Source organism: Astyanax mexicanus, chromosome 1 (assembly GCF_023375975.1).
Source record: "Astyanax mexicanus isolate ESR-SI-001 chromosome 1, AstMex3_surface, whole genome shotgun sequence".
NCBI classification, from domain to species: Eukaryota; Metazoa; Chordata; class Actinopteri; order Characiformes; family Acestrorhamphidae; genus Astyanax; species Astyanax mexicanus.
Window position 1 is genome coordinate 127788693 of NC_064408.1, and position 25492 is coordinate 127814184.

General features: G+C 39.1%; 1 protein-coding gene across 1 annotated transcript in view; it reads right to left on the bottom strand.

Annotated features, from left to right (window-relative positions):
- LOC111196385 (NACHT, LRR and PYD domains-containing protein 12) overlaps positions 1 to 25492 on the bottom strand; it is a 411983-nt gene that overhangs the window by 287212 nt on the left and 99279 nt on the right. Inside the window, exon 4 of the mRNA XM_049468901.1 lies at positions 16710 to 16790. Within this exon, the coding sequence (XP_049324858.1) occupies positions 16710 to 16790 (81 nt within the window). The remainder of the gene's footprint in view (positions 1 to 16709; positions 16791 to 25492) is intronic.

The following is a 25492-nucleotide window of genomic DNA, read 5'->3' on the forward strand; positions in this document are numbered from 1 at the left end:
GAATGCATAGGTCTGAACAACATGATTAGACTTACTCAGCTTCACTTGAACAGGCACAATAGCCAATGTGCAATAATCGTCACTAGAACCAATGTTTTCCTTTCCCAGTGAGACCAATCCACTATTTACTGACTTTCCAGATCCACTGGAGGTTCCGTTGTGATTTGTGACTCCATCTTTATATTTACTTGAAATATGAAGAATGTCGGGATGCCTTTTAGAACAAACAGTACAAGTAAGGCGCCGTTTACAATCTTTGCTCATGTGGCCCCTTACCAAGCAGCCAAAACAGACACCTTTCTTCTTTAATATTTCAACACGTTCTTCATGTGTCTTAGACAGCAACTCTTTACATGAAGTCAAGGTGTGTGTTCCTTCACAAATTGCACAAGTGTTTGTAACATGGTTAACAGGAGGTTTGCTGTTAACAGATTGTTGCTTGGGATCATCAATAGTGGAAGGGGCAGATGCATTCGTCACAGCAGTTACAAAACTACCTTTACTTTTAAATGACAGCTTGGAAGTTGATGGGATTGTGGTCTGCAAGAGCCTCTTTGTGTGAAGTGGCTGTTGGATGTCACCAAACAGGGGATCTTGCATGATCCTTGCTTGCCTTTCAATGAAGGAGACCAGGTCAGAGAAAGTAGCCTTGGCTCCTCTCCGCTCCAGGATGTCAAATGCCTTTGACCGCCATCTTTCCCTCAACTTCAGAGGAAGCTTTGAAACAAGAAGCCTCAGGTTGGAGGGCAAACTAAGCTCTTCCATATCTTGCAGACTTTGAGTCAGGTTGCAGCATGCTCGAAGGAAGAGTGCATAACTGGACAACGCCTTTCCATCTTCTGCTTTAATGTTACTCCAACTTAAGGCTTTCTCTATGTATGCATTAGTGAGCTTTATTTTGTCACCAAAGTGGTGCTCTAGCAGTCGTTTAGCCTCTGCATAGCCTTCTTCAGCACTCATATGCAAACAGCTTCTCACCAACTCCTTTGATTGGCCAGAAGTGTATTGCTCCAAATAATATAAGCGATCTTGATTACTTATGGCCTTATTTTCAATTCCATGCACAAATGCCTGCATAAAAGGCCTAAAGTTCAAAGGTTCCCCATCAAAAACAGGTATGTCCCTAGTGGGAAGCAAGGATAGCCGCTGTTGCTCGAAAAAGAGGTTTGCAAGGTCACTTAAACCACTAGTCATATGTGGCTGTACAGAGTGTGTGGTAGGATCAGCTGCAGCTATTACCACAGTGGGAGCAGAAGTAGTGGCTACTATGTTGGGAGTGGAGGAGGCAGCTGTAGGAATGGAAGCGGCTGGTGCAGCCACTGGAGTAAAGGTGGCAGCTGTAGGAATGAACACGGGTGCACCCGCTGCATTTGAGGTGACAGCAGCAGGGACTGAAGCTGACGCTACAGCAGGTGGATTGGAGGTGGCAGCTGTAGGCTGGGGTGGATAAGAAGGTAGTTGATAGGAGAGTTGGGTTTGTCTCTGTGCTGTAAGCACTTGAAGAGGAGTCTTGGGGACTGCTTGTATATGAGCATATTCAACTGAAATCTCTGGATCCGAATAAGTTTCCTTTACGCCTTTTCTATGTGCCTCCAGATAAGAGTTCATGGCATCCATGGGTTCTGTTCGACAAACAGAGCGTGCTTTTGTTTCCATTTTTTTCTCATAATTCTCCAGAACTTTCATTTTTGCATCTGCTGCAGCAATGTCAGTGTCCAGTGCATTCTGCTCTATTTCACTTTGCAGGTGCATCCTTTGTAGCTCAAGAGCCTGCTTCTTCTTAAGCCTGGCAGCACGTTCAAGAAGAGCTGCCTTTTCTGCCTCAGCCTTTGCGCGAGCTGATGACAGTGATGATGCATTTGATTTGTGAGAACTCCTTGACCTTCTAGTTGCATTGGAAACACTGTCCATAGGGGTAATAACAGGTAATGGCTGAGACAGACTGCCTTTGAATGTTTGCGCATGTTCAAGAAAAGACAAGAAGGAATTATTTTTTGGTTCATACCATTTGACATGGTCATCTCGCCTTTCTTCACCAGTCAACATGTCTTGCACCAACAAATGAGCCTTGTCAAATTCATTCATTGCATCCATAAGATCTTGAATGCCTTTGTTCATACCAGCAACATTGCCACTGTCCATAAATGCCTTCAACTCATTTTGTTTCCGTGTACAATAACTCAGTTTTCCCTTTCGGGTTGAAATGCGCTGATTCACCAGCTCTTCAGACATTTGCAACTTATCAATATCTGTAGGAGAATCAGCAACTTCTAAGTCAACTTGAAGTGACTCAGATTGAGCCATGATCTGTGTATTGGCATCCACTGTTAATGAATTAGCAACTTCAGCTTCAACTTCATCTTCAGGTGTCTTGGAATGAGACATTTTCAAACAATTTCACCAAGGGAGCTTATTCCAAATAAAGTGACTACAACGAAGGATTTCTGTATAACCTAAAGAATGTGTTCCAATATCCAGTATCCAAAAGCATACACAATCCAAACAAATCCACATTCCATTGTCAAACAAATCCCATTTCAAGTTGAGTCTTCAAGTATAAGCACTTCATGAAAAGTTTTTTACTAATGTGAGTTCCAGTTTCGAGTCAATCAAATCTTTAAAAAGGTAAATGTAGTATAGTGGTTGTCACGCGCTTATCTTTAAACACTGTGTACAGCTGTTGTTCATACCTTGGTCCAGATGAATGAAGATGTTGAAGATGGAGGTAAGTAGGCCACAAGCAGGTAAGTAGCAGGCAGGCAGAGGGAAAGGGCAATGGCATGCAGGCAGGCAGGCAGGCAGCAGCAGGGAGAAGGGAGAGGGTATAGGCAGCCAAACAGGTGCTACACAGTGAAGCAATCTAAATTGTTTGTTATCCAACTAATGCAAAGTAAACCAAATGTAAAGACTCAACATAAAGAAGTTTAAAGAATAAACTTAAGTAATTATTTTTCCAAGTTCAAAGGCTTCCAAATATTCAAGCTTAAAGTGGTTAAAGCGGTAAAAAACTATATCACTACAACCCTTTTCTTTGTCTAACTGAGACTGTCTACTAAGTGAGAGGCAGCCATCTTTACCTGGTCAGGTGACCAAAAACTGTGTCAAAATAAAAGTCCATGGCCTGAGGCCAGCAAACCAAAGTAAGTTAACCAAAATAAGAATTTAATCTAAGGAAACTAAAACTGGCTCCAACAGTAACAGAATATACATTAACTATTAAACAGAAAGCTCCAGTTCCACAGCTGATCAATTTTACTGTCACCTACATCTATATGCTCTTACGGGCTACAGATTATATTCTTCAACGGGGTTAAACTTTTTTTTTGGAAGCTAGAGTGATTAATCCTGCATATCACTGTAGAGGACATGTTCAGCAAAGCTATTTAAGAGCATCTGCAAGTAAATTAATGATTTTCTTCAAAACATTTGTGATTAGTGTGTGCCTACTTAAAAAATATATTAGTATGGACATCCTAAAGATGACTGCAAACAGAGTTCACATTTGATTGACTGGTGTACTCTGGCCTTGAGTAGAAGCTTCCTATTGTGTGATTTGATATATAAGTATCTCGTTAAAGCTTTAAATAACATATTTTAACACTTATAATTTCAAACTGAACCAACTCACCTGAGAATCTGCAGTTTACAGTCTAAACTCTCCAGTCCAGCAGAGAGCAGCTCCACTCCTGAATCCTGCAGATCATTGTTACTGAGATCCAGCTCTTTCAGGGAGGAGTTTTCCAACTTTAAAACTGATGCCAAAGTTTCACACATCTTCAATTGAAGATTACACAAAGCTAATCTGAAAAATGTGATATAAACACAAAAGATTTTACAATAAACACAAAGTTTAAATAACACATTTTGGTGATTTTCTTAACATATCATATTTCTTAACAATATCAGATTGTGGTGGTTTTGGCTATTGTTGTTAGTTGAGTGAGTAGTAGATCCTGGCTGAGCTCTATGTATAACCCCAGTTGTTAGGTGCAGGATTTGTCCTGTATTATACTACTATGTCATTATTTCTGCTCATACTGCAGAGGGAAAGTGGCCTAAATCCATATTTTAGTGTTCAGTGTGATTTTTTTAATATTCACACTGCCTCACAAATGACACCTATATTAAAACAAGATTTGGGGCACATTTATCTGCAGTTTAGACAAAGCCAGAGTTACTTGAGGTTTTGTTAAGATCAGATAGAAATGTGGATAAAACAACTTAAGCAGGAATAAAGAAGACCTGAGAGTCTGCAGTTTACAGTGTGAACTCTTCAGTCCAGCAGAGAGCAGCTCCACTCCTGAATCCTGCAGGTTGTTGTTACTGAGGTCCAGTTCTATCAGTGAGGAGTTTTCCAGCTTTAAAACTGATTCCAGACTTTCACACGTCTTTACTCCAAGATTACATGAAGCTAGTCTATAATATAAGAATAAACAGATTTTACTTAAAAATACACTTAAATGAAAATGGAAAATAACAGCGTTATTCATACCATAGCATTTATCAAAATAAAGGTGTAATTATACAAACACACTCTATTCTTCATGGTGTCCTGATCTAAAATAATATTTTAACTGACATACAAATAGAACACAAAATGAAACTGTGAAATACAGAATCTGTGAGATGGACTGGTGTTTCTTTATACAGAGATAGTAATCATGCAGAAAGCTAGAGTTACCGATTAGAAAACAGTTTACAGTGAGGGCAGCTCAAGTTCTGGGACAGATTATGAGTTAAAAGAGACGAAGAGTGAAGTTTATTGGGTGCTTTTTTAACCTGCCACCATTTACTTTCTCCCTCCATTTATTTATTGGTTATTAAATTCAGATCTGTGTTTTATACAAAAAAAAATCAGAAATTCCAGCAAACCAGGCTAAATCTAGATGAGTCAACCCCAAAGCCTCATATACATCCAAACTTTAGTCTCTGTATCTGATTAGTGCAAGACCTCCCAGTGACCTCCTTTATAGATTATCTGATATTATTGATTAGATAACAATAAGTTTTTTTTTTTTATATTTATACTATCAGATATTAAAAGAGGGAATACTGTAACAAAAGATTATATTTTTATTTGACACATACATACACAGAGTAACAGATTATAACCTGGCCTGTAAGTATTTTAAAATGCTGTAAAATTAATTAATTTTCCATTAAAGACAGTAACTGGTTATTGGGTGAGCTACTTCTCTGTTTTGGGTTTTTCTAGAAAGCATGAATGCGTGTTTCTTTCAGCTGATTTAAAAGGTTAATTATGTATCAGCAGTTTTATCAGCACTCATTTTACTCATAACAGCAGCTAACTTTAATAGCTTACTCATTGACAGACTGAAATGACTGTAACGCTATCTTGCTAACCATCGGTAGATGCTTGATTAAACTGTACCTGTGGAATGCAGAGTACTTGCCCTTAGCATGCTGGCTTTGTTCAATTCCCAAGTAAAGTGTAGCATTTTAGCATTTTCACAGTAAAATATCTCCCAACTAATAACTTTATAATCAAATCAGCAGCCAGACATTTAGTCACTGAGGATAAAACTGCTGTGTGTTCTTTGTAAACTGTCGAAGTGGAATTTGGATTGGTGCTGTGTCTCATGTTGGTGTTACGGTGGGTTTATGGTGTTTGCCTGATATCTAAAACAATAATTTCATCAATATCTACTATATCTACTAATATAAAACATTGTGATTAATACATATTCACCAGTGATTTAATGAAAACTGTGAATGCCTGAATAAAAATACTTACAAAGCTCTTCTGGATATTTTGACTACTGGCAGCAGCCTCAGAAAACACTCCTCTGATGGGTGATATTTTCTGAGGTTAAACTCCTCCAGCTCTTCTTCTGAATTCACCAACACAAACGCCAGAGCTGACCACTGAGCAGGAGAGAGGCTGGCCTGATGAAGACGATCACCTCCACTCAGGTATTTCTGCACTTCCTGCACTAGAGAATGATCATTCAGTTCATTCAGACAGTGGAACAGATTGATGGATTTCTCTGGAGAGGAGTTCTCCTCAATCTTCTCCTTGATGTATTTGACTGTTTCCTCACTGCTGTGAGAGCTCTTCTCTTTCTGTGTCAGTACGACTCTTAACAGAGTCTGGTTAGACTCCAGTGAGAGACCCAGAAGGAAGCGAAGGAACAGGTCCAGATGTCCACTCTCAAGCTGTAAGGCTTTATCCACGGCACTGCTGAGGAAGCCATTTATCGATGTTCCGCTGAAAATCTCAGATAGTCCAGTGGTTTGCTGTTCTGTGGTTTGCATATTCCGATCCTTTGTGTTGAAATAGAGAAACGCATATAAAGCAGCGAGGAACTCCTGAATGCTCAGATGTACAAAGCTGAAGACCTTCCCCAGGTTCAGCAGCTCATGTTCCTGTCTGAAGATCTGGGTACACACTCCTGAGTACACTGATACTTCTCTAATATCGATGCCACTCTCTCTTAGATCTTCCTCATAGAACATCAGGTTTCCTTTCTCCAGCTGCTGGAACGCCAGTTTCCCCAGAGCCAGGATACTTGTTCTAGTCTGCTGAGGATCAGAGTCACTTTTCCCACTGTACTTCTGGCTTTTGTGTTTGATCTGAACGATCAGGAAGTGTGTGAACATCTGCGTCAGGGTTTTGGGGATTTCTCCACTCTCAGCTTCACTCAGCATTCTCTCTAGAACAGTGGCTGTAATCCAGCAGAAGACCGGTATGTGGCACATGATGTAGAGGCTTCTTGAAGAGCTGATGTGTGCGAAGACTTTTTTGGCCAGGTCCTGATTCCTGATCTTCTTCTTGAAGTACTCCTTTTTCTGAGGGTCATTGAAACCCCGCACTTCTGTTACCTGGTCAACACAATAAGGAGGGATCTGACTGACCGCTGCTGGTCGAGAGGTGATCCAGAGGAGAGCAGAGGGAAGCAGATTCCCCTTGATGAGGTTCGTCAGCAGAACATCCACTGAGGTTTGTTCTTCTATATTCACCAAGTTCTCATTGTTCTGGAAATCCAGAGGAAGTCGACATTCATCCAGACCATCAAAGATGAACAAAGTCTTGTAGCTCTTATAATGTCTTGGTTTTAAATCTTGTGTTTCTGGGAAGAAGCGCTGAAGAAGATTCACCAGACTGAGCTTTGTCTCCTTCATCAGATTCAGTTCTCTAAAAGGAAGTGGAAATATGAAGAGAACATCCTGATTTACTTTTCCTTCAACCCAGTCCAGAATGAACTTCTGCACAGAGACTGTTTTTCCAATTCCAGCAACTCCTTTAGTCAGTACAGTTTTGATGAGCTGGTTCTGTTCTGGTAAGGGTTTAAATATGTCATTACATTGGATTGGTGTTTCCTGTGTTGAGCTTTTCCTGGATGCAGCTTCAATCTGTTTCACCTCATGTTCCTGATTGACATCTCCACCTCCTCCCTCTGTGATGTAGAGCTCTGTGTAGATCTCATTCAGAAGTGCTGAGTTTTCATGGCCTGAGATTCCTTCATTAATTTTCTGATATTTGTCCCTCAGTTTGGATTTGAGCTTTTGTTGACATGCTGGAGCCAATTCTGATTACAGAGAAAGACAATACGGAACATGTAATCAGCTGAGATCAACCATTAAAGATGCTGTGTAGAACGACTCTGTGATACAGTAAATTAATAATTTAATAATAATGATTTCATTATGTTGTTTTTATACTGCATTACAGTTTTTATTCTCTTTGAAAATTTGGACTTAAATAAATAAATTAGCACCAGGCTGATACCAATGGTAACTCTTACGTCTCTCTAGTGTGTTGGCAAGGTCTGTCTGCTTCATGTTCCTCAGGATATGCAGTGTGATCTTCAGCACCCCCTCCCTCTGATCATCCTCCACCTCTTTCTCAGAGCATGCTGGGTAATCTGGACTCAGGAGTTTCTTGAATGTGTTCAGCTCGTTCATTACTAGAGAGATAAATTTCTGCTGCAGCTCCTGATTATGAAGAAACATCAGAGAATCACTAAAGCTGTTACAGTACAGAGAGAGATGATCTGAACAATCTGAACATCATTAAGACATCGATCTGAGAAGGGGAGGAGTTATAGATGCTCTGGTGTGTAAAATGTCTAGAGCTTACATTCTCTGCCTGAACCGGACCCGACCCAAAGCCCTTCAGAAAATAGTCTGAGATGTAGGCATCTCTTGTTTAATTATATTTTTATTTTATATAAAGCTCTGGCGTGATAATCACCATGTAGCTAAGTAACCAATTATTATCGTTAACGAAAACGAAGGAAATAAAGAAAACTGAAAGTGAAAAAACGGTAATTAAAAGGAAAAAACATAACTAACTGGAACTGTATTGTGTGTTTATATAACTAACTGAAATGAATTGAAATTATGTTATATTATTATAACCTTGTAAGTTACAAATGAAACTGTTTAAGAAAGGTGCACCAGTTAGAAAGTTATAAACACGTGAGCTCAAAGTGGGCACACTTGTCCGCTTTTGACTTGCAGTGCTGTGTTTAGCTGTTCTTAAAATATTTTCAGTAAATAATAGTTCTATGCTTCTATGTTGCAGTGTTAATTAACATCATTCTGAACAGATTTCGCTCATTTAAACAGCTCGAAAATAGACAGTTTATGGATCGGGTCGGGCTCGTAATAACAGTTTATGGATCGGGTCGGGCTCAGGCTGATAATAACAGTTTATGGATCGGGTCGGGCTCATAATAACAGTTTATGGGGCGGGTCGGGTCGGGCTCAGGCTGATAATAACAGTTTATGGATCGGGTCGGGCTCAGGCTGATAATAACAGTTTATGGATCGGGTCGGGCTCAGGCTGATAATAACAGTTTATGGATCGGGTCGGGCTCATAATAACAGTTTATGGGGCGGGTCGGGTCGGTCTCTGGCTGATAATAACAGTTTATGGGTCGGGTCGGCCTCGGGCTGATAATAACAGTTTATGGATCGGGTCGGGCTCATAATAACAGTTTATGGATCGGGTCGGGCTCAGGCTGATAATAACAGTTTATGGATCGGGTCGGGCTCATAATAACAGTTTATGGATCGGGTCGGGCTCAGGCTGATAATAACAGTTTATGGGTCAGGTCGGCCTCAGGCTGATAATAACAGTTTATGGATTGGGTCGGGCTCGGGCTGATAATAACAGTTTATGGATCGGGTCGGGCTCAGGCTGATAATAACAGTTTATGGGGCGGGTCGGGTCGGGCTCAGGCTGATAATAACAGTTTATGGATCGGGTCGGGCTCAGGCTGATAATAACAGTTTATGGATCGGGTCGGGCTCAGGCTGATAATAACAGTTTATGGATCGGGTCGGGCTCGGGCTGATAATAACAGTTTATGGATCGGGTCGCGCTCAGGCTGATAATAACAGTTTATGGATCGGGTCGGGCTCGGGCTGATAATAACAGTTTATGGATCGGGTCGGGCTCAGGCTGATAATAACAGTTTATGGATCGGGTCGGGCTCAGGCTGATAATAACAGTTTATGGATCGGCTCGGGCTCGGGCTGATAATAACAGTTTATGGATCGGGTCGGGCTCGGGCTGATAATAACAGTTTATGGATCGGGTCGGACTGATAATAACAGTTTATGGATCGGGTCGGGCTGATAACAGTTTATGGATCGGGTCGGGCTCGGGCTGATGATAACAGTTTATGGATTGGGTCGGGCTCGGGCTGATAATAACAGTTTATAGATCGGGTCGGGCTGATAACAGTTTATGGATCGGCTCGGGCTCGGGCTGATAATAACAGTTTATGGATCGGGTCGGGCTCGGGCTGATAATAACAGTTTATGGGTCGGGTCGGGCTGATAACAGTTTATGGATCGGGTCGGGCTCGGGCTGATGATAACAGTTTATGGATCGGGTCGGGCTCGGGCTGATAATACCAGTTTATGGATCGGGTCGGGCTGATAACAGTTTATGGATCGGCTCGGGCTCGGGCTGATAATAACAGTTTATGGATCGGGTCGGGCTCGGGCTGATAATAACAGTTTATGGATCGGGTCGGGCTCAGGCTGATAATAACAGTTTATGGATCGGGTCGGGCTCAGGCTGACAATAACAGTTTATGGATCGGGTCGGGCTCGGGCTGATAATAACAGTTTATGGATCGGGTCGCGCTCAGGCTGATAATAACAGTTTATGGATCGGGTCGGGCTCGGGCTGATAATAACAGTTTATGGATCGGGTCGGGCTCAGGCTGATAATAACAGTTTATGGATCGGGTCGGGCTCGGGCTGATGATAACAGTTTATGGATCGGGTCGGGCTGATAATAACAGTTTATGGGGCGGGTTGGGTCGGGCTGATAACAGTTTACGGATCGGGTCTGGCTCAGGCTGATAATAACAGTTTATGGATCGGGTCGGGTCGGGCTGATAACAGTTTACGGATCGGGTCGGGCTCGGGCTGATAATAACAGTTTATGGATCGGGTCGGCCTGATAACAGTTTATGGATCGGGTCAGGCTCGGGCTGATAATAATAGTTTATGGATCGGGTCGGGCTCAGGCTGATAATAACAGTTTATGGGTCGGGTCGGGCTCGGGCTGATAATAACAGTTTATGGATCGGGTCGGGCTTAGGCTGATAATAACAGTTTATGGATCGGGTCGGGCTGATAATAACAGTTTATGGATCGGGTCGGGCTTAGGCTGATAACAGTTTATGGATCGGGTCGGGCTGATAATAGCAGTTTATGGATCGGGTCGGGCTGATAATAACAGTTTATGGGGCGGGTTGGGTCGGGCTGATAATAACAGTTTATAGAATGGGTCGGGTCGGGCTGATAACAGTTTACGGATCGGGTTGGGCTCGGGCTGATAATAACAGTTTATGGATCGGGTCGGGCTCAGGCTGATAATAACAGTTTATGGATCGGGTCGCGCTCAGGCTGATAACAGTTTATGGGGCGGGTCGGGTCGGGCTCAGGCTGATAATAACAGTTTATGGATCGGGTCGCGCTCAGGCTGATAACAGTTTATGGATCGGGTCGGGCTCAGGCTGATAATAACAGTTTATGGATCGGGTCGGGCTCAGGCTGATAATAACAGTTTATGGATCGGGTCGGGTCTGGCTCGGGCTGATAATAACAGTTTATGGATCGGGACGCGCTCAGGCTGATAATAACAGTTTATGGATCGGGTCGGGCTCGGGCTGATAATAACAGTTTATGGATCGGGTCAGACTCAGGCTGATAATAACAGTTTATGATTCGGGTCGGGCTCAGGCTGATAATAACAGTTTATGGATCGGGTCGGGCTCAGGCTGATAATAACAGTTTATGGATCGGGTCGGGCTCAGGCTGATAATAACAGTTTATGGATCGGGTCGGGCTCGGGCTGATAATAACAGTTTATGGATCGGGTCGGGCTCAGGCTGATAATAACAGTTTATTGATCGGGTCGGGCTGATAATAACAGTTTATGGATCGGGTCGCGCTCAGGCTGATAATAACAGTTTATTGATCGGGTCGGGCTGATAATAACAGTTTATGGATCGGGTCGCGCTCAGGCTGATAATAACAGTTTATGGATCGGGTCGGGCTCAGGCTGATAATAACAGTTTATGGATCGGGTCGGGCTCAGGCTGATAATAACAGTTTATGGGTCGGGTCTGGCTCGGGCTGATAATAACAGTTTATGGATCGGCTCGGGCTCAGGCTGATAATAACAGTTTATGGATCGGGTCGGGCTGATAATAACAGTTTATGGATCGGGTTGCGCTCAGGCTGATAATAACAGTTTATGGATCGGGTTGCGCTCAGGCTGATAATAACAGTTCATGGATCGGGTCGGGCTCGGGCTGATAATAACAGTTTATGGATCGGGTTGCGCTCAGGCTGATAATAACAGTTTATGGATCGGGTCGCGCTCAGGCTGATAATAACAGTTTATGGATCGGGTCGGGCTCGGGCTGATAATAACAGTTTATGGATCGGGTCGGGCTCAGGCTGATAATAACAGTTTATGGATCGGGTCGCGCTCAGGCTGAAAATAACAGTTTATGGATCGGGTCGGACTGATAATAACAGTTTATGGGTCGTGTTGGGTCGGTTACTGAAAGCCATCCGAAAATTGTTAATATTAAAAAAAAAGATTGTTTAATTAGTTGCAAAGTCTAATCAAAACTTTAAAGTGAAATTAAACGGAGAAATCAAATAATACAGGATAATCCCCATCATGTATATTAGCACTAACCTTGAATATATTGTCCAGATTTCCCCATTTGTTTTTTTTCTTCTCTCTGTGGACAAATAGAAAATCCACACTGTGATCTACAGGAATAAATCAGCTGATATAGCAGCTCATATCTGCATGTACACCTGATATTTATTATAGCAAAAACTAAAATAATAACAAAAGCATGAATTCTCATTTTTATTCCTGGATGCATCTTAGAAACAACACAAGATAAATCAAATAAAGAATACCAGACAGTAACTGATCAAATATATGAAGTTCATTTCCTAAAGGAAATGCAGAATGATGGCACAGAATACATGATTATATCTACATTTATAGGGTGTTGCTATAATATAGTTGTTGGTTGCTAAGGTGTTGCTATACTGCAGATGTTGGTTAAGCTGTTCCTAGAATGCTGATAGGCTGTTCCTAGATGTTGCTATGTTATAGTTGTTTGTTGATGAGGCGTTGCTGTGAGCTCCAAGTGTTTACTGGATTTTGTAAAAGATGAATGTTGTAAAGAATGAATGAGTGAATGGGTTAAGGAAGACAGCCTACAGAAAATAAATGTGATCATATGAGGACCCAGCTGGCACTTAATCGACTTCAATGTTGAAATGTGGTTAAAATATGGTTGAAGTAATGTCTGTTGTTGTTTCAATGTTGATGTTTTTAATTGGGCACCAATTCTTCACCATATCTGGGGAAAGGCTCATGTTTTATTAGTTTTACTGTTAGGTATTTAAAATTAAATGTTGAATCAGATTGGTAGTGGTGGATAACATTCTTTATACTCAGATTTACTGCAGTGATGTAAGTTTATTTTTAACACTCTGTTAACCATAGGATTTTCTACTTTTAGTGAGCTATGGTTTATTAAAGGTTGAACGTATGACGTTGAAACAACGTTGCCATATCAACATTGATTCCCTTTTCAAAATCAACACCAACGCTGATTCAACCATAACATTAACTTCACTACAAAAAACAACAGATAAACTTTATTGTTTTTTGCAAATATTCACTTATTTTGAATTAGATGCTGCAACACGTTGTAAAGAAGTTGTACAGGATGATGTTTATCTCTGTGTTTCATCATCTTTTTTATTTAACACTCAATAAGAGTTTAGGAACTGAGGACACTGATAGCTGAACTTTGTAGGTGGAATTCTTTCTCATTCTTTCTTGATGTAGATCTTCAGCTGATCTACAGTCCGGGTCTCCGGCGTCGTATTTTGAGCTTCATGACGCTCCACAGGTTTTCAGTGGGAGACGGTTGTAGACTGCAGGCGGGTCGATCTAGAACCCGCACCCTTTTACTATGAAGCCGAGCTGCTGCTGCTGTAACTCCTGCAGAATGTGGATCAGCATCGTCCTGCTGAAATAAGCAGCAGGACGTCCTGAAAAAGACGAAGCTCAGACGCAGCAGATGTTCCTCCAGAACCTGGATGAAGCTTTCAGCATTAATGGAGCTTCACAGATGTGCAGGTTCTCCAGGTCATGGGTTCTAACTCACTAACTCACCCCCACACCATCAGATACACTGCTTTAGAACTTTACTCTGAGAACAATCCGGACAGTCCTTTTCTTTGTCTCAGTCTTTGGTCCAGAGGACACGACGTCCATGATCTCTAAAAATCATGTTAAATAGTTCAGAAATAAAAAATCTGCTTTAATATTTTATTTTTGAGCCAATATTAAAAGCAAAAAAAAAAGAATCTCTTTCAAGTTACTAATTTGTGTTTTTATGAGTGTTACGGCATTTTTAGGCTGTAATGGTCATCTCTTTCTCTCTTTCTCTGGGAAGCAGGTTTAGAAATCCCAGTTTCAAACTAAATAGTCTATATCATGTTATTTGATGAAATCAGTTAATTCCGTTTTACACAATAGAGCTCTCAGGATTAGAGACACATTTTATTATTGAAGATTTTCAGCATTGCTGAAAGAAATGTTTTTTTTTTATTTAAAAACATTGTAAGTAAGATATAGGCCTACTATAATCAGTTTTGGACTGGATTTTTTGTTTTATTGTTAATGTCTGCACTGATATTTTAAAGACTGTACGATCATGAAAATATGAAAAGTGTATGAACCCTGTAACCGCCTCAGACAGCCTGTCCAAAGCTGTGCACCTCAGTTTTGTGCAGATATTTCCAGTTAAAGCTGAATTCATGCTTTTAAACACAAAAAAAGCTCTTATTTACCTTTTAAAAGGCCATTTAAATGCTTAATTATGGTTGTTTTGCTGTTTTCCTCTGGTTTTGAGTGATCAGCTGACTCTAAAGCGCTGACTCAGCTCTCGGTCGGTCCGGGTCTCTGTGGTGAGACAGCGTGCGGGTGGGGGCGGGGCTTTTAGAAAACTGAAACAATGGACTGTAACATTTTTCCAATATCGTGCAGCCCTAGCCCCGTCTCAACTTCATTGGAACATGTTGCAGCATCAAATTAAAAATGAGTGAATATTTGCAAAAAACAATAAAGTTTATCAGTCTGAACATTGTCTTTTTAGTGTATTCAGTTAAATATAGGTTGAAAAGGATTTTCAAATAATTGAATTCTGTTTATATTTACATTTTACACAAAATCAAAGCATAAATTGATTGGAATTGGGGTTGTAAGAAAAAGTATACAAAGCAGAAAACAATATAGATATATAGTAATTTAGTGTATTTAAAAAACTAAACATCAATCTCAGAACACAGATCACCTTACTGTCTCTATAGACCGTTTCAATGAGGAAAACAATAATAAAGCTCCTGCACATGTCTGTTCCTTCCACACTTCCGGTGGCGCTATTTTCACCTATACAGCTGTCAGAATGAGAGCGCATATCTCACAAATCTCCCAAAAACAGAGCAAACATACGATCAGAAATTAGTAAAAAGTGATCAAACCTCTTTTCCTGATCCTTTTGATAAGGATTTAAGAGGGAAGTTCTTTCCTCTGATTTAAAACGCTTGATAGAGGTGATCTACCCAGATCTGATCACTACCTTGTTGAAACGGAGGCAGTGAAAGAGCATTTAATTAATTTCTCAGTGTAAAAGTTGTGAATATTTGTTCCTGTAGTAGAGAAGCATCACTATGGTGAGGTTGCAGCAGGTCAGACTCTATCCAGCACGAACTCTGCATGATTTATAGATCAGAAGGAGGGAGGAGTTGTGAGCGGACACTGTAACTGCAGGCAGGTCAGCAGAGTGAAAAACCAAAGCAGGCGTGTTTACTATGGAGGACCAAAAATGACATAAATATAAATAAAAAAATGTTGAAATAAATAAATAAATAAATAAATAAATAAATAGTTAAATAAATACATGAATAAATAAATAAATGTTGACATAAATAAATGCACATATAAATGAATAAATACATTTATAAATAAGAACTGTATTTATTAATTAATTTATTTACCTATACAATTATTTGTGCATGTATTTATTTATTTATTTATTCAGGTATATGTGCATTTATTTATATATTTATTAATTTCATCATTAATTTATTTATATCTTTCTACAGTTATATGTGTATTTATTTATACTTATGTAATGTTTGGTCCTCCATAGTTTACTGGTTTAAAGAACAATTTGACCTGATTTTCAGTGTTTGTGACTCTCAGATTAGGTGAAGTTTGAATTCATGTTAAATTAAAAAGTTACGTCCACTGTATTAAACGCTGTTTACCGCTGAACAGAAGTGTTCTAGGAACAGCGACGTCACTTCCTGTGCTCGTGAATATTCCTCTGAAACGGTCTATATACAGATATATGTGTAATTCTCCCCCCTGTAGCTGATCCTGTAGTTTAGAGCAGCGATTAAATAAATACATTGTTTTTTTTTAAGCGTAAAATAATTAACGCTCCTCTGATTTTGTTCTCGTATTTTATATTGGAAAAAAGAGACAGAGAGACGCGTGCAGCATTCTTGCTGCCATGGTAACCACCATTCGTTTGCCGGTGTTGTGCCGTATTTAGTACCCCCCTCTCGAGAGCGTGCACTCACCTTTCTCTTGACTTTAACTTTACTTAGAAATACGTGGAAAAATGGAAATACCCAAGATGCTGTTCATGGTGGGGGTGGGGATTTCTTCACAGCTGTTGGAACATGCCCAACTGTCTCACTGACTTCCACAAAATACAGGTTAGATAAAAGCCTCTTGTTTTGTAGTTTTATTTAATTTATTGTATTTCCCTTTATACCTGCAGTCAGCACGGTCCTTCTCAGTTTCTCACTAATGTTCTCTGAATACAGAGATATGCTGACAAGTAAAATAGCAAATGTTTTGGGCTTATTCTGATATTTAATTTTACTGTAGTAACTTTTATACATGTAGTTGCTTTTAAATTCACTTTGCATGCATATGTATGTGTAAATGTGTTTTTGAGGGTATTTTTCAAAAATAAATTTGTTTGGTTTATATTCTATAAAAAGTGGGTTGTGATTTAATGACCATGAGAAAATTTGAATCTCTGAGGCTTTGATGTTTCACTCACTGTGGGTCAGAGGTCACAGCTTCACCGCTGAACTTTGGAGGAAGACCCATGGACCGGTCACTCTTCATAGACACTCCACTGGGGGCTGGAGATGCTCCTCTCTGGGTTTCAGTTCTGTTAACATTAAACACAGTGAAACTCCAACACACAGCACATCTTTAATAAAGATCAGGAACTGAAGAGCTTCACTCTCAGAACAGAACAGTAGTTTAGTGCAGTGATGTACCGAGACCCAGAGCTTCCTCCTCCACTGCTGAACTCTGGAGGTTCCAACATGGACCCGTCACTCTTCATAGACACTCCACTGGGGGCTGGAGATGCTCCTCTCTTCTTCCTGTAAACAGATCTTCATGATGATCCATGATGAGAGTAAAGTGTGGAGTAAACTCATTCACAGGTTCCACACTAACTTTTTCATAACTGTTCCAGAAGCTTCCCAAAGCTTTCTGAAAATCCCTCGTCCAATAAACACACATCATTTTATTCTTTATCAAAACTGCTGCACATATCTGTAACTTCATAAAGTCATCCGCCATCATGTCTGCATTATATTGAGGATGTGTTTTATATGTATTTATGACCAGCCATCCCATTAATTCAAATTATTACAGTATTATTACTTAAAACAATAATAATGAATAATATTACAAGTGCTCTTCAAGATTTCAGTGGTTTTATTTGGTAATGCTTAGATTTGTTTTATTTCTGGTCTGTTTACAACCAAATATTTTCAACAAATTCCTGTAGTAATATCATTTTAAATGAAACATGATTAATAATATAATATGGAAAGTTGTTTCCTCTGATTTTCTTCTTTAATAAGACTTTAAATTGTGATCTATACATGATTTAAATACACAGAACCGAGGTTCTCCTCTCCAGAACTACAACCCCCAGCATGCACCTGACAACATCACGTGTTCAGAACTAGCCAATCGCTGCACTTTCTCACGCTCCTCATCTCCGGAATTTTAGAACTGAGTTCAGCTGTTAGTAATTTGTACGTGTATATAAACCCATTTGTTGGTATTATTTTTCTTTAAGTATTTCACTGTTGATCCAGCGACAGACTGAGCGTTTTCTTTCTGATTGTATTTCTGTAAATGTATCTTTTTTTCTCGTGTTGAACTTCGTCTCTTTTGCTCTGTTTTTACTGTGTTTTCTGGTGGTTTGGACTGTATTTCTGGATCAGGATTTCTCTTTTATTAGAGTTTATGTCTCTGATGTATGGGTTTATTCTTACTCTGGTTTTGAACACTGCTTGTATTACGACTACACGTTTTTTCCTTTAGTATTAAAGCCTCATCTACTTTTTACCACACTGATCTGAGTTCAGTCTTTAGAGTTACAAAAACTCTTGTGTTTATTTTCCATGTTCAGTTTCTCTGCAGTAAAAGCGAGCGCAGCTTTCTCCTCCAGCTCCGCTGTGCACACGGCTACCGTAATACACGGTTTATACTCTCACTAAAACTTTCACACAGATTCATCTTTCTTTTCTCCAGCAAATATGTTACTTTTATATTGCTTACATCTGTTCACATGCTTGACATATTTTTATTTTATATATATCGTTATTAAGATCACTATCATTATAATTATTTTACACACGCCTGATTTTCTGGTGATCCCCCCTACGTGCAGATTATTAAATTAGTTCATTTTAATGAATTCACCTGAATTACTTATATTTATATAATTATTTACCATATACTTTTTTATAAAGAATGAACTGATCCGTAGGGACTGAAAGTTCTGATTAAACTAAATATTAATTATATTTATAATAACTGAGATAAAGATAACTGATGGAGAGGAATATTATTTGAACTATGGATTTCTGTATTAATCTGCAGGTGAGAGATTTTGTTTTTGCTAGTTTGTTAAATGATTTTCTATGTTTAAAAGCAGCACAGGGTTCTGACTCTGGTCCAGGAGAACCTCGGTTCTGTGTATTTAAATCAGTAAAATTTGTGGAACACAGGTCCAGGATCAGAGCTGCAACCATTAAAATATAAAAACTACTTTACTAATAAAATCTATCAGTTAATTTACTCACTTTAGGACAGAGGCTCCTCCTCCACTGCTGGAGTTCTGAGGATCCATCATTTACTCTTCTTCATTCACACACAGCTGGAACCCCTGAGAACAGATCAGCCATTACAATAAAACCACTATTCTTACAATAATAACATTATAATCAGAACTGCATTAAACAATTCCTGATAAACAAACAAAACCAACAAAAACAGGGAACATTTCATAACAGTGTGATTTAACCTCATTACAGATTAACTTAGATTACAGACATTTACTGTTTTTATAATTACTATAATTTAATTATTACTAGTAATATAAAATAATAAAAACATTATTTAAGTATAATATAAAACAGCAGGATTAAAAACACTAACACTAATTATTTATATTAATAATTATTAAAATATTACTATTAATAGTATTAAATAAATGTTATTTAAGTATAATATAAAACAGCAGGATTAAAAACACTAACACTAATTATTTATATTAATAATTATTAAAATATTACTATTAATAGTATTAAATAAATGTTATTTAAGTATAATATAAAACAGCAGGATTAAAAACTCTAACACACCACGTGATCTTGAGCTCCTGCTGGTTGAACAGCGCTACTGCATATAAACACGCCTTTATAGCAGCTCCGTGTTTTTATCTCCCCAACAGATCAAAGCCCACATTAAGCAGTAATGCGCTTTAAACAGCATAAACTACACTGTGATCAATAAATATCGATCTATATCTGCGCATTTCTCTTCAGTTTACAGCATTATTGATCTGTTACAGCTGATTGTTCTCCAGCAGGTCTGATCCAGACCAGGTCCAGGTCTGATCCAGGCCCGGTTCAGATCTCCATGCTGATCCTGGTTCTTCCAGTGGAATCGGACACTGAGCTGAGCTTAAAGAACCGGTTCTGGATCTGAGGAACCCTTAGAACCGGTTCTGACTTTAAGCTACACGGTTCTGTTCTACATTCTCTTCAGTTCTGAACTTACCGAGTGAATCCGGACTTCTGTTCTCTTCTAATGGAGGAAACTAAACTTACTTTCACTTTCTCCTTCTATGCGTCACATCCCGCCTACTCTCTCTCTCTCTCTCTCTCTCTCTCTCTATTCTCTCTCTCTCTCACTCTCTCTCACAATTCTAAAACATTATACACTCGTACAAACGTTTCGCATTATTTAAAATGCACGTCATATGCATAAAAATGATTATCTATTAATCTCCTTATGTGTTAAAACATTTATTCATGTAAAATGTGCTGTTAAACCTGGCTTTCAATGAATGAGGTAAGCCCTCTGCTCCGAACACAAGAAGCTGGCTCTGAATCTGCTGATTTCTTTTAACCAATAAGCAGTGTTCCCTCAAAAAACGAAACAAATGGAGGGAAACTGTACTACATAAATACTAAACCCCTCTCAAAACCATTAGTCCACCATGGATACTGGAGAGTTTGTCTTGCTGGCTGTTGGAGCACGTTACCTCCTGGAGAAAGCGCAGTCACCGCTCTGCGTGGATCCATCAGACCCTGCTGTCCCGCACACAGCATGGAGAATTCCTTCGCCCTGTGCAGGAGCTGAGGCTGGATGATGACAGGTTCCAGCGGTACTTCAGACTGGACAGGAACCAGTTTCATTCCCTTCTTGCTAAAGTGGGTCCCCGAATTAGCCGAATGGACACAAATTACCGCAAGGCTATTTGTGCATCCCAACGCTTGGCTGTTTGCTTAAGGTAAGTGCAACTTATTTAATATAATATATTATAATATATACAAAATTAATAAACTTAATAATATAGGTAACACTTTATAATAAGGGTACATGTCATGACATTAATTCAGGCATTCATTAAGGATGAAGTCATGAGGAATTATACAGGAACAAATGAATGGGTTATGTATTAATAACTGTAAGGTTAAATTAGTCACCATTAACTAATGTCTGTATGAATTAATAAAGATAAATGGAATGAAGGCTTTATTCAGTACATGAATATACCAGGAATTAATGTGTTAATTAAGCCCATCCTGGGTGGGCTTAATGTGGGTTTTCTTTTTTTTAGCACCACCCAGTCATATTTTTAAGAATGTTAACATTTTTAATCATTAATATAAGAAAATATATTTATAAGAACATAAACTTACATGTTTTAAGCTGTTGTTGAGTATACAATATACACCCACCTGCATGTCCATCCTGTCTTCTTTTCCAGAATGCTAGCTATCTATATCTATTACTACAGTACACATACTTACAGGTGAATGCCGCACAAAAATGTAGTGGTCACTTCAATATCATTGCTTGGCAGAATTTAATACTGTTTTAATGTTTTATTGTTATGTGATCTGTTGTGTCAAAAAAGCAACAAGCTACTTAAGGCGGTTACATTTTTTTCCGGAAAGGGGTGATAGGACACATGTAACCGCCTTAAGTAGCTTGTTGCTTTTTTGACACAACAGATCACATAACAATAAACATTAAAACAGTATTAAATTTTGCCAAGCAATGATATTGAAGTGACCACTACATTTTTGTGCGGCATTGAATAAAGCCTTCATTCCATTCATCTTCATTCATTCATACAGACATTAGTTAATAGTGATTAATTTAACCTTACAGTTATTAGTACATAACTCATGTGTTTGTTCCTGTATAATTCCTCATGACTTCATCCTTAATGAATGCCTGAATTAATGTCATGACATTATATATTATATATAACTGTTTGAATAACAGTTTTAATATGCATTTAAACCATGCATTTTAACATTAATATTTTTACAGATTTCTTGCAACTGGAGACTCTTTTCGCACAATAGCTTACAGCTATCGTATTGGATTCAGTACTGTGGCCTGCATAGTTGGGGATGTGTCCAGGGCTATTTGGGCCTCTTTGGTGGAGGAGTACATGCCAGTTCCCACCACTGATGACTGGAGAGCTATTGCAGCAGACTTCCTCCATCGTTGGAACTTTCCAAACTGTGTGGGATCCATTGATGGAAAGCATGTGGTGATCCAGGCTCCTGATAATTCCGGGTCCTTTTTCCACAACTATAAGGGGACCTTTTCTATCGTCCTCTTGGCAGCTGTGGATGCCAAGTACTGCTTCCGGATTGTGGATGTTGGCGGCTATGGAGGAACCAGTGATGGAGGGATTCTGGCCAATTCCCCCTTTGGTCATGCTCTCAAAGATGGAACCCTTGGCCTTCCAGAAGATGCTGTGCTGACAGGAGCTGAGCACCTGGGACCTCAGCCACATGTGTTTGTTGGTGATGAGGCCTTTCCTTCTGCGGAAAGATCTAATGCAGCCCTTCCCAGGTTCCAACCTCTCTAGTAGGCAGAGAATCTTCAATTACAGGCTTTCGCGAGCGAGGCTGATTGTTGAGAACACCTTTGGTATCCTCACATCACAATGGCGCATGTACCGCCGGGTCATTGGTATCAGCCCTGCCAACGTGGAAGCTTGTGTGAAGGCCACCTGTGTCCTTCATAACTTCATAAGGAGCACAACAAGGACGAGGAGGGAGCCTATGTCACTGAGTGGTGAGGGCGATGTTGCTGTCCTTCAAAATGCAACAAGATTGGGGAGCAACAACTCAACCCGGGAGGCAGTTCGTGTTAGGGAGACATATGCATCTTACTTCTCAACTGAGGGTGCAGTTCCCTGGCAACCTGCAGTTTGAACCAACAGACACAAAGGCTCTTTTAAGAGCCACAAACCACTCCAAAAGAGCAATAATTCCATTTACACACAGTAATAAGCATTAGTTCCTCCAAGTTCACTTAATAAAACTACACTGCAATATAAAGTATGTGTCATTGTATTATTGTCACCTCCAGTTGTAATTTAAAACATAATTTTATAACAAGAATATCTGAAATCACAGAGATTCATTTAAGTAACTTAGTTTATTAGTGTAGTAACAATTAGTATAGTATTAGTATAGTATAGTAACAATAACTTTGATTATTAACACAAATGTTGACAGTAATAAATTAACTAATTGCATTGAATGAACAAAAAACGAATTAATAACAAAAACAAAGACTTTTCCCTTGAAAAGTCCTTACATTTTTATATCAAAACTATATTAACTATATACAGTCATGTGAAAAAGTTTGGGCACCCCTATTAATCTTAATCATTTTTAGTTATAAATATTTGGGTGTTTGTAACAGCCATTTCAGTTTGATATATCTAATAACTGATGGACACAGTAATATTTCAGGATTGAAATGAGGTTTATTGTACTAACAGAAAATGTGCAATATGCATTAAACCAAAATTTGACCGGTGCAAAAGTATGGGCACCCTTATCATTTTATTGATTTGAATACTCCTAACTACTTTTTACTGACTTACTGAAGCACAAAATTGGTTTGGTAACCTCATTGAGCTTTGAACTTCATAGCCAGGTGTATCCAATCATGAGAAAACGTATTTAAGGTGGCCAATTGCAAGTTGTTCTCCTATTTGAATCTCCTCTGAAGAGTGGCATCATGGGCTCATCAAAACAACTCTCAAATGATCTAAAACAAAGATTCTTCAACATAGTTGTTCAGGGGAAGGATACAAAAAGTTGTCTCAGAGATTTAACCTGTCAGTTTCCACTGTGAGGAACATAGTAAGGAAATGGCTCTGGTCACTAGGTAGGACACTCAGCAATATTCGCCCGCCCAATCCGGACACGTGAGACTGGCAGATGCATACTGGGAATTGTATTGCTGAAGCTGAGTTTTTCCATTGGGTTGAATGGTAAATGGACTACAGAACATGTTTAACCCTCCTGACCCCTTTAAAAGTTTGAAGACCTATGGAAAATAGATAAAAGTGTTTTTTTTTTATAAACCTTATTCTGCCTGCCTTAATTAGTGTAAGCAACATATAACCCCCTGCAATAAACAAAAACTAAAACAAAATTAAATTGTTATGTTTTAATGTTATGTAAAACTGTTATTTCTAATATGTTGGTCTTTCAAAAGTAGTAAAGTAGTGAAACATAAAAAAATAACATTTTTTATTAATTGTTATTTTGGATAATTATTATTTTGGATAATTATTATTTTGGATATTAATAGGATAATTAAACATGCACCGGATCAAATTGACCCAGGAACACCATTGCTGTTCCTGACAAATGAACATAACAGGAGGGTTAAGGCATGAAGCCACAGGAAAGTAAAGGACAAAATGCCGAATAATGAATGTGACCAATTTACAGATTCAAAAAGAAGCGACTATTTCATAAAATCAGTCTAACAGATCCACAGACATAAACAGATTCAAACTGTTCAGCTCTTTGTGAAGTCAGTTCCAAATCGGAACCACTAATAATATATACTGAGTTTATAGCACTTACAGAATTCTTTTTGGTAGATGCTACAGCAGACACTAAAATTTAAGGTATTGCCTACAATACTATGCAGTATATTATCAAATTACACATTTAATTAATTTAATTACGCAGACATTAAAAAAGAAAAAAATAACAGTGTATTTAATTTACTATTATTACTATTTTATTGTTTTGCTGCAATGTTTTACAATAAAAATGAATAAACAGTAGAGCATTCTCTGTTTGTGATTTACACACAAATTAACATCAACAAAACAACTTTATATTTAATGTAAAACAACACAACCACAGCATAAACAGCTCAGCCAATAATCTTACATAGGGCAACACTCCACACACTGAACACACACACACACACACACCACACACACATACCTGGAATACCATAGAATCAACTTGCAACACCTCTGAAACCATCTAGGATATGATCATTTAAATTAGAGATTAAGATTTAACATTTTAATTCTGACAGAACGATTTGGACAGAACAGAGCATTTGGACTTGTTTTTTTACACTTCAGGGTCTAATGTTTTTACTTCTGTAACCTGATGTCCCTTAGCTATTACTGACAGGTCCACTGGCAGCCTTTTGATTAGCTCATCAGCCTCTTCAGGTAAGAGCCCTGGGGGTACACTCAGCTCCTCCAGATCTCTTGTTAGGAGCACATTGCCATCATCAGACTCTGCCACTCCAACAACAGTGATTACTCTTCTTTCCTGTTTCTCTTCAGTTTCCTGTAGTAAAAAGTTTGAACATTAAAAATGGCGGGTATGTACTGGACACACATACACATACAGTAAAAGACACATTTTTCAGTCCACAATTATACCTTCCCTCATCCACAGTTATACCTTCCCTCATCCACAATTATACCTTCCCTCATCCACAGTTATACCTTCCCTCATCCACAATTATACCTTCCCTCATCCACAGTTATCCCTTCCCTCATCCACAGTTATACCTTCCCTCATCCACAATTATACCTTCCCTCATCCACAGTTATACCTTCCCTCATCCACAGTTATACCTTCCCTCATCCACAGTTATACCTTCCCTCATCCACAATTATACCTTCCCTCATCCACAGTTATACCTTCCCTCATCCACAGTTATACCTTCCCTCATCCACAATTATACCTTCCCTCATCCACAATTATACCTTCCCTCATCCACAGTTATACCTTCCCTCATCCACAATTATACCTTCCCTCATCCACAGTTATACCTTCCCTCATCCACAGTTATACCTTCCCTCATCCACAGTTATACCTTCCCTCATCCACAATTATACCTTCCCTCATCCACAGTTATACCTTCCCTCATCCACAGTTATACCTTCCCTCATCCACAATTATACCTTCCCTCATCCACAGTTATACCTTCCCTCATCCAGTTATACCTTCCCTCATCCACAGTTAT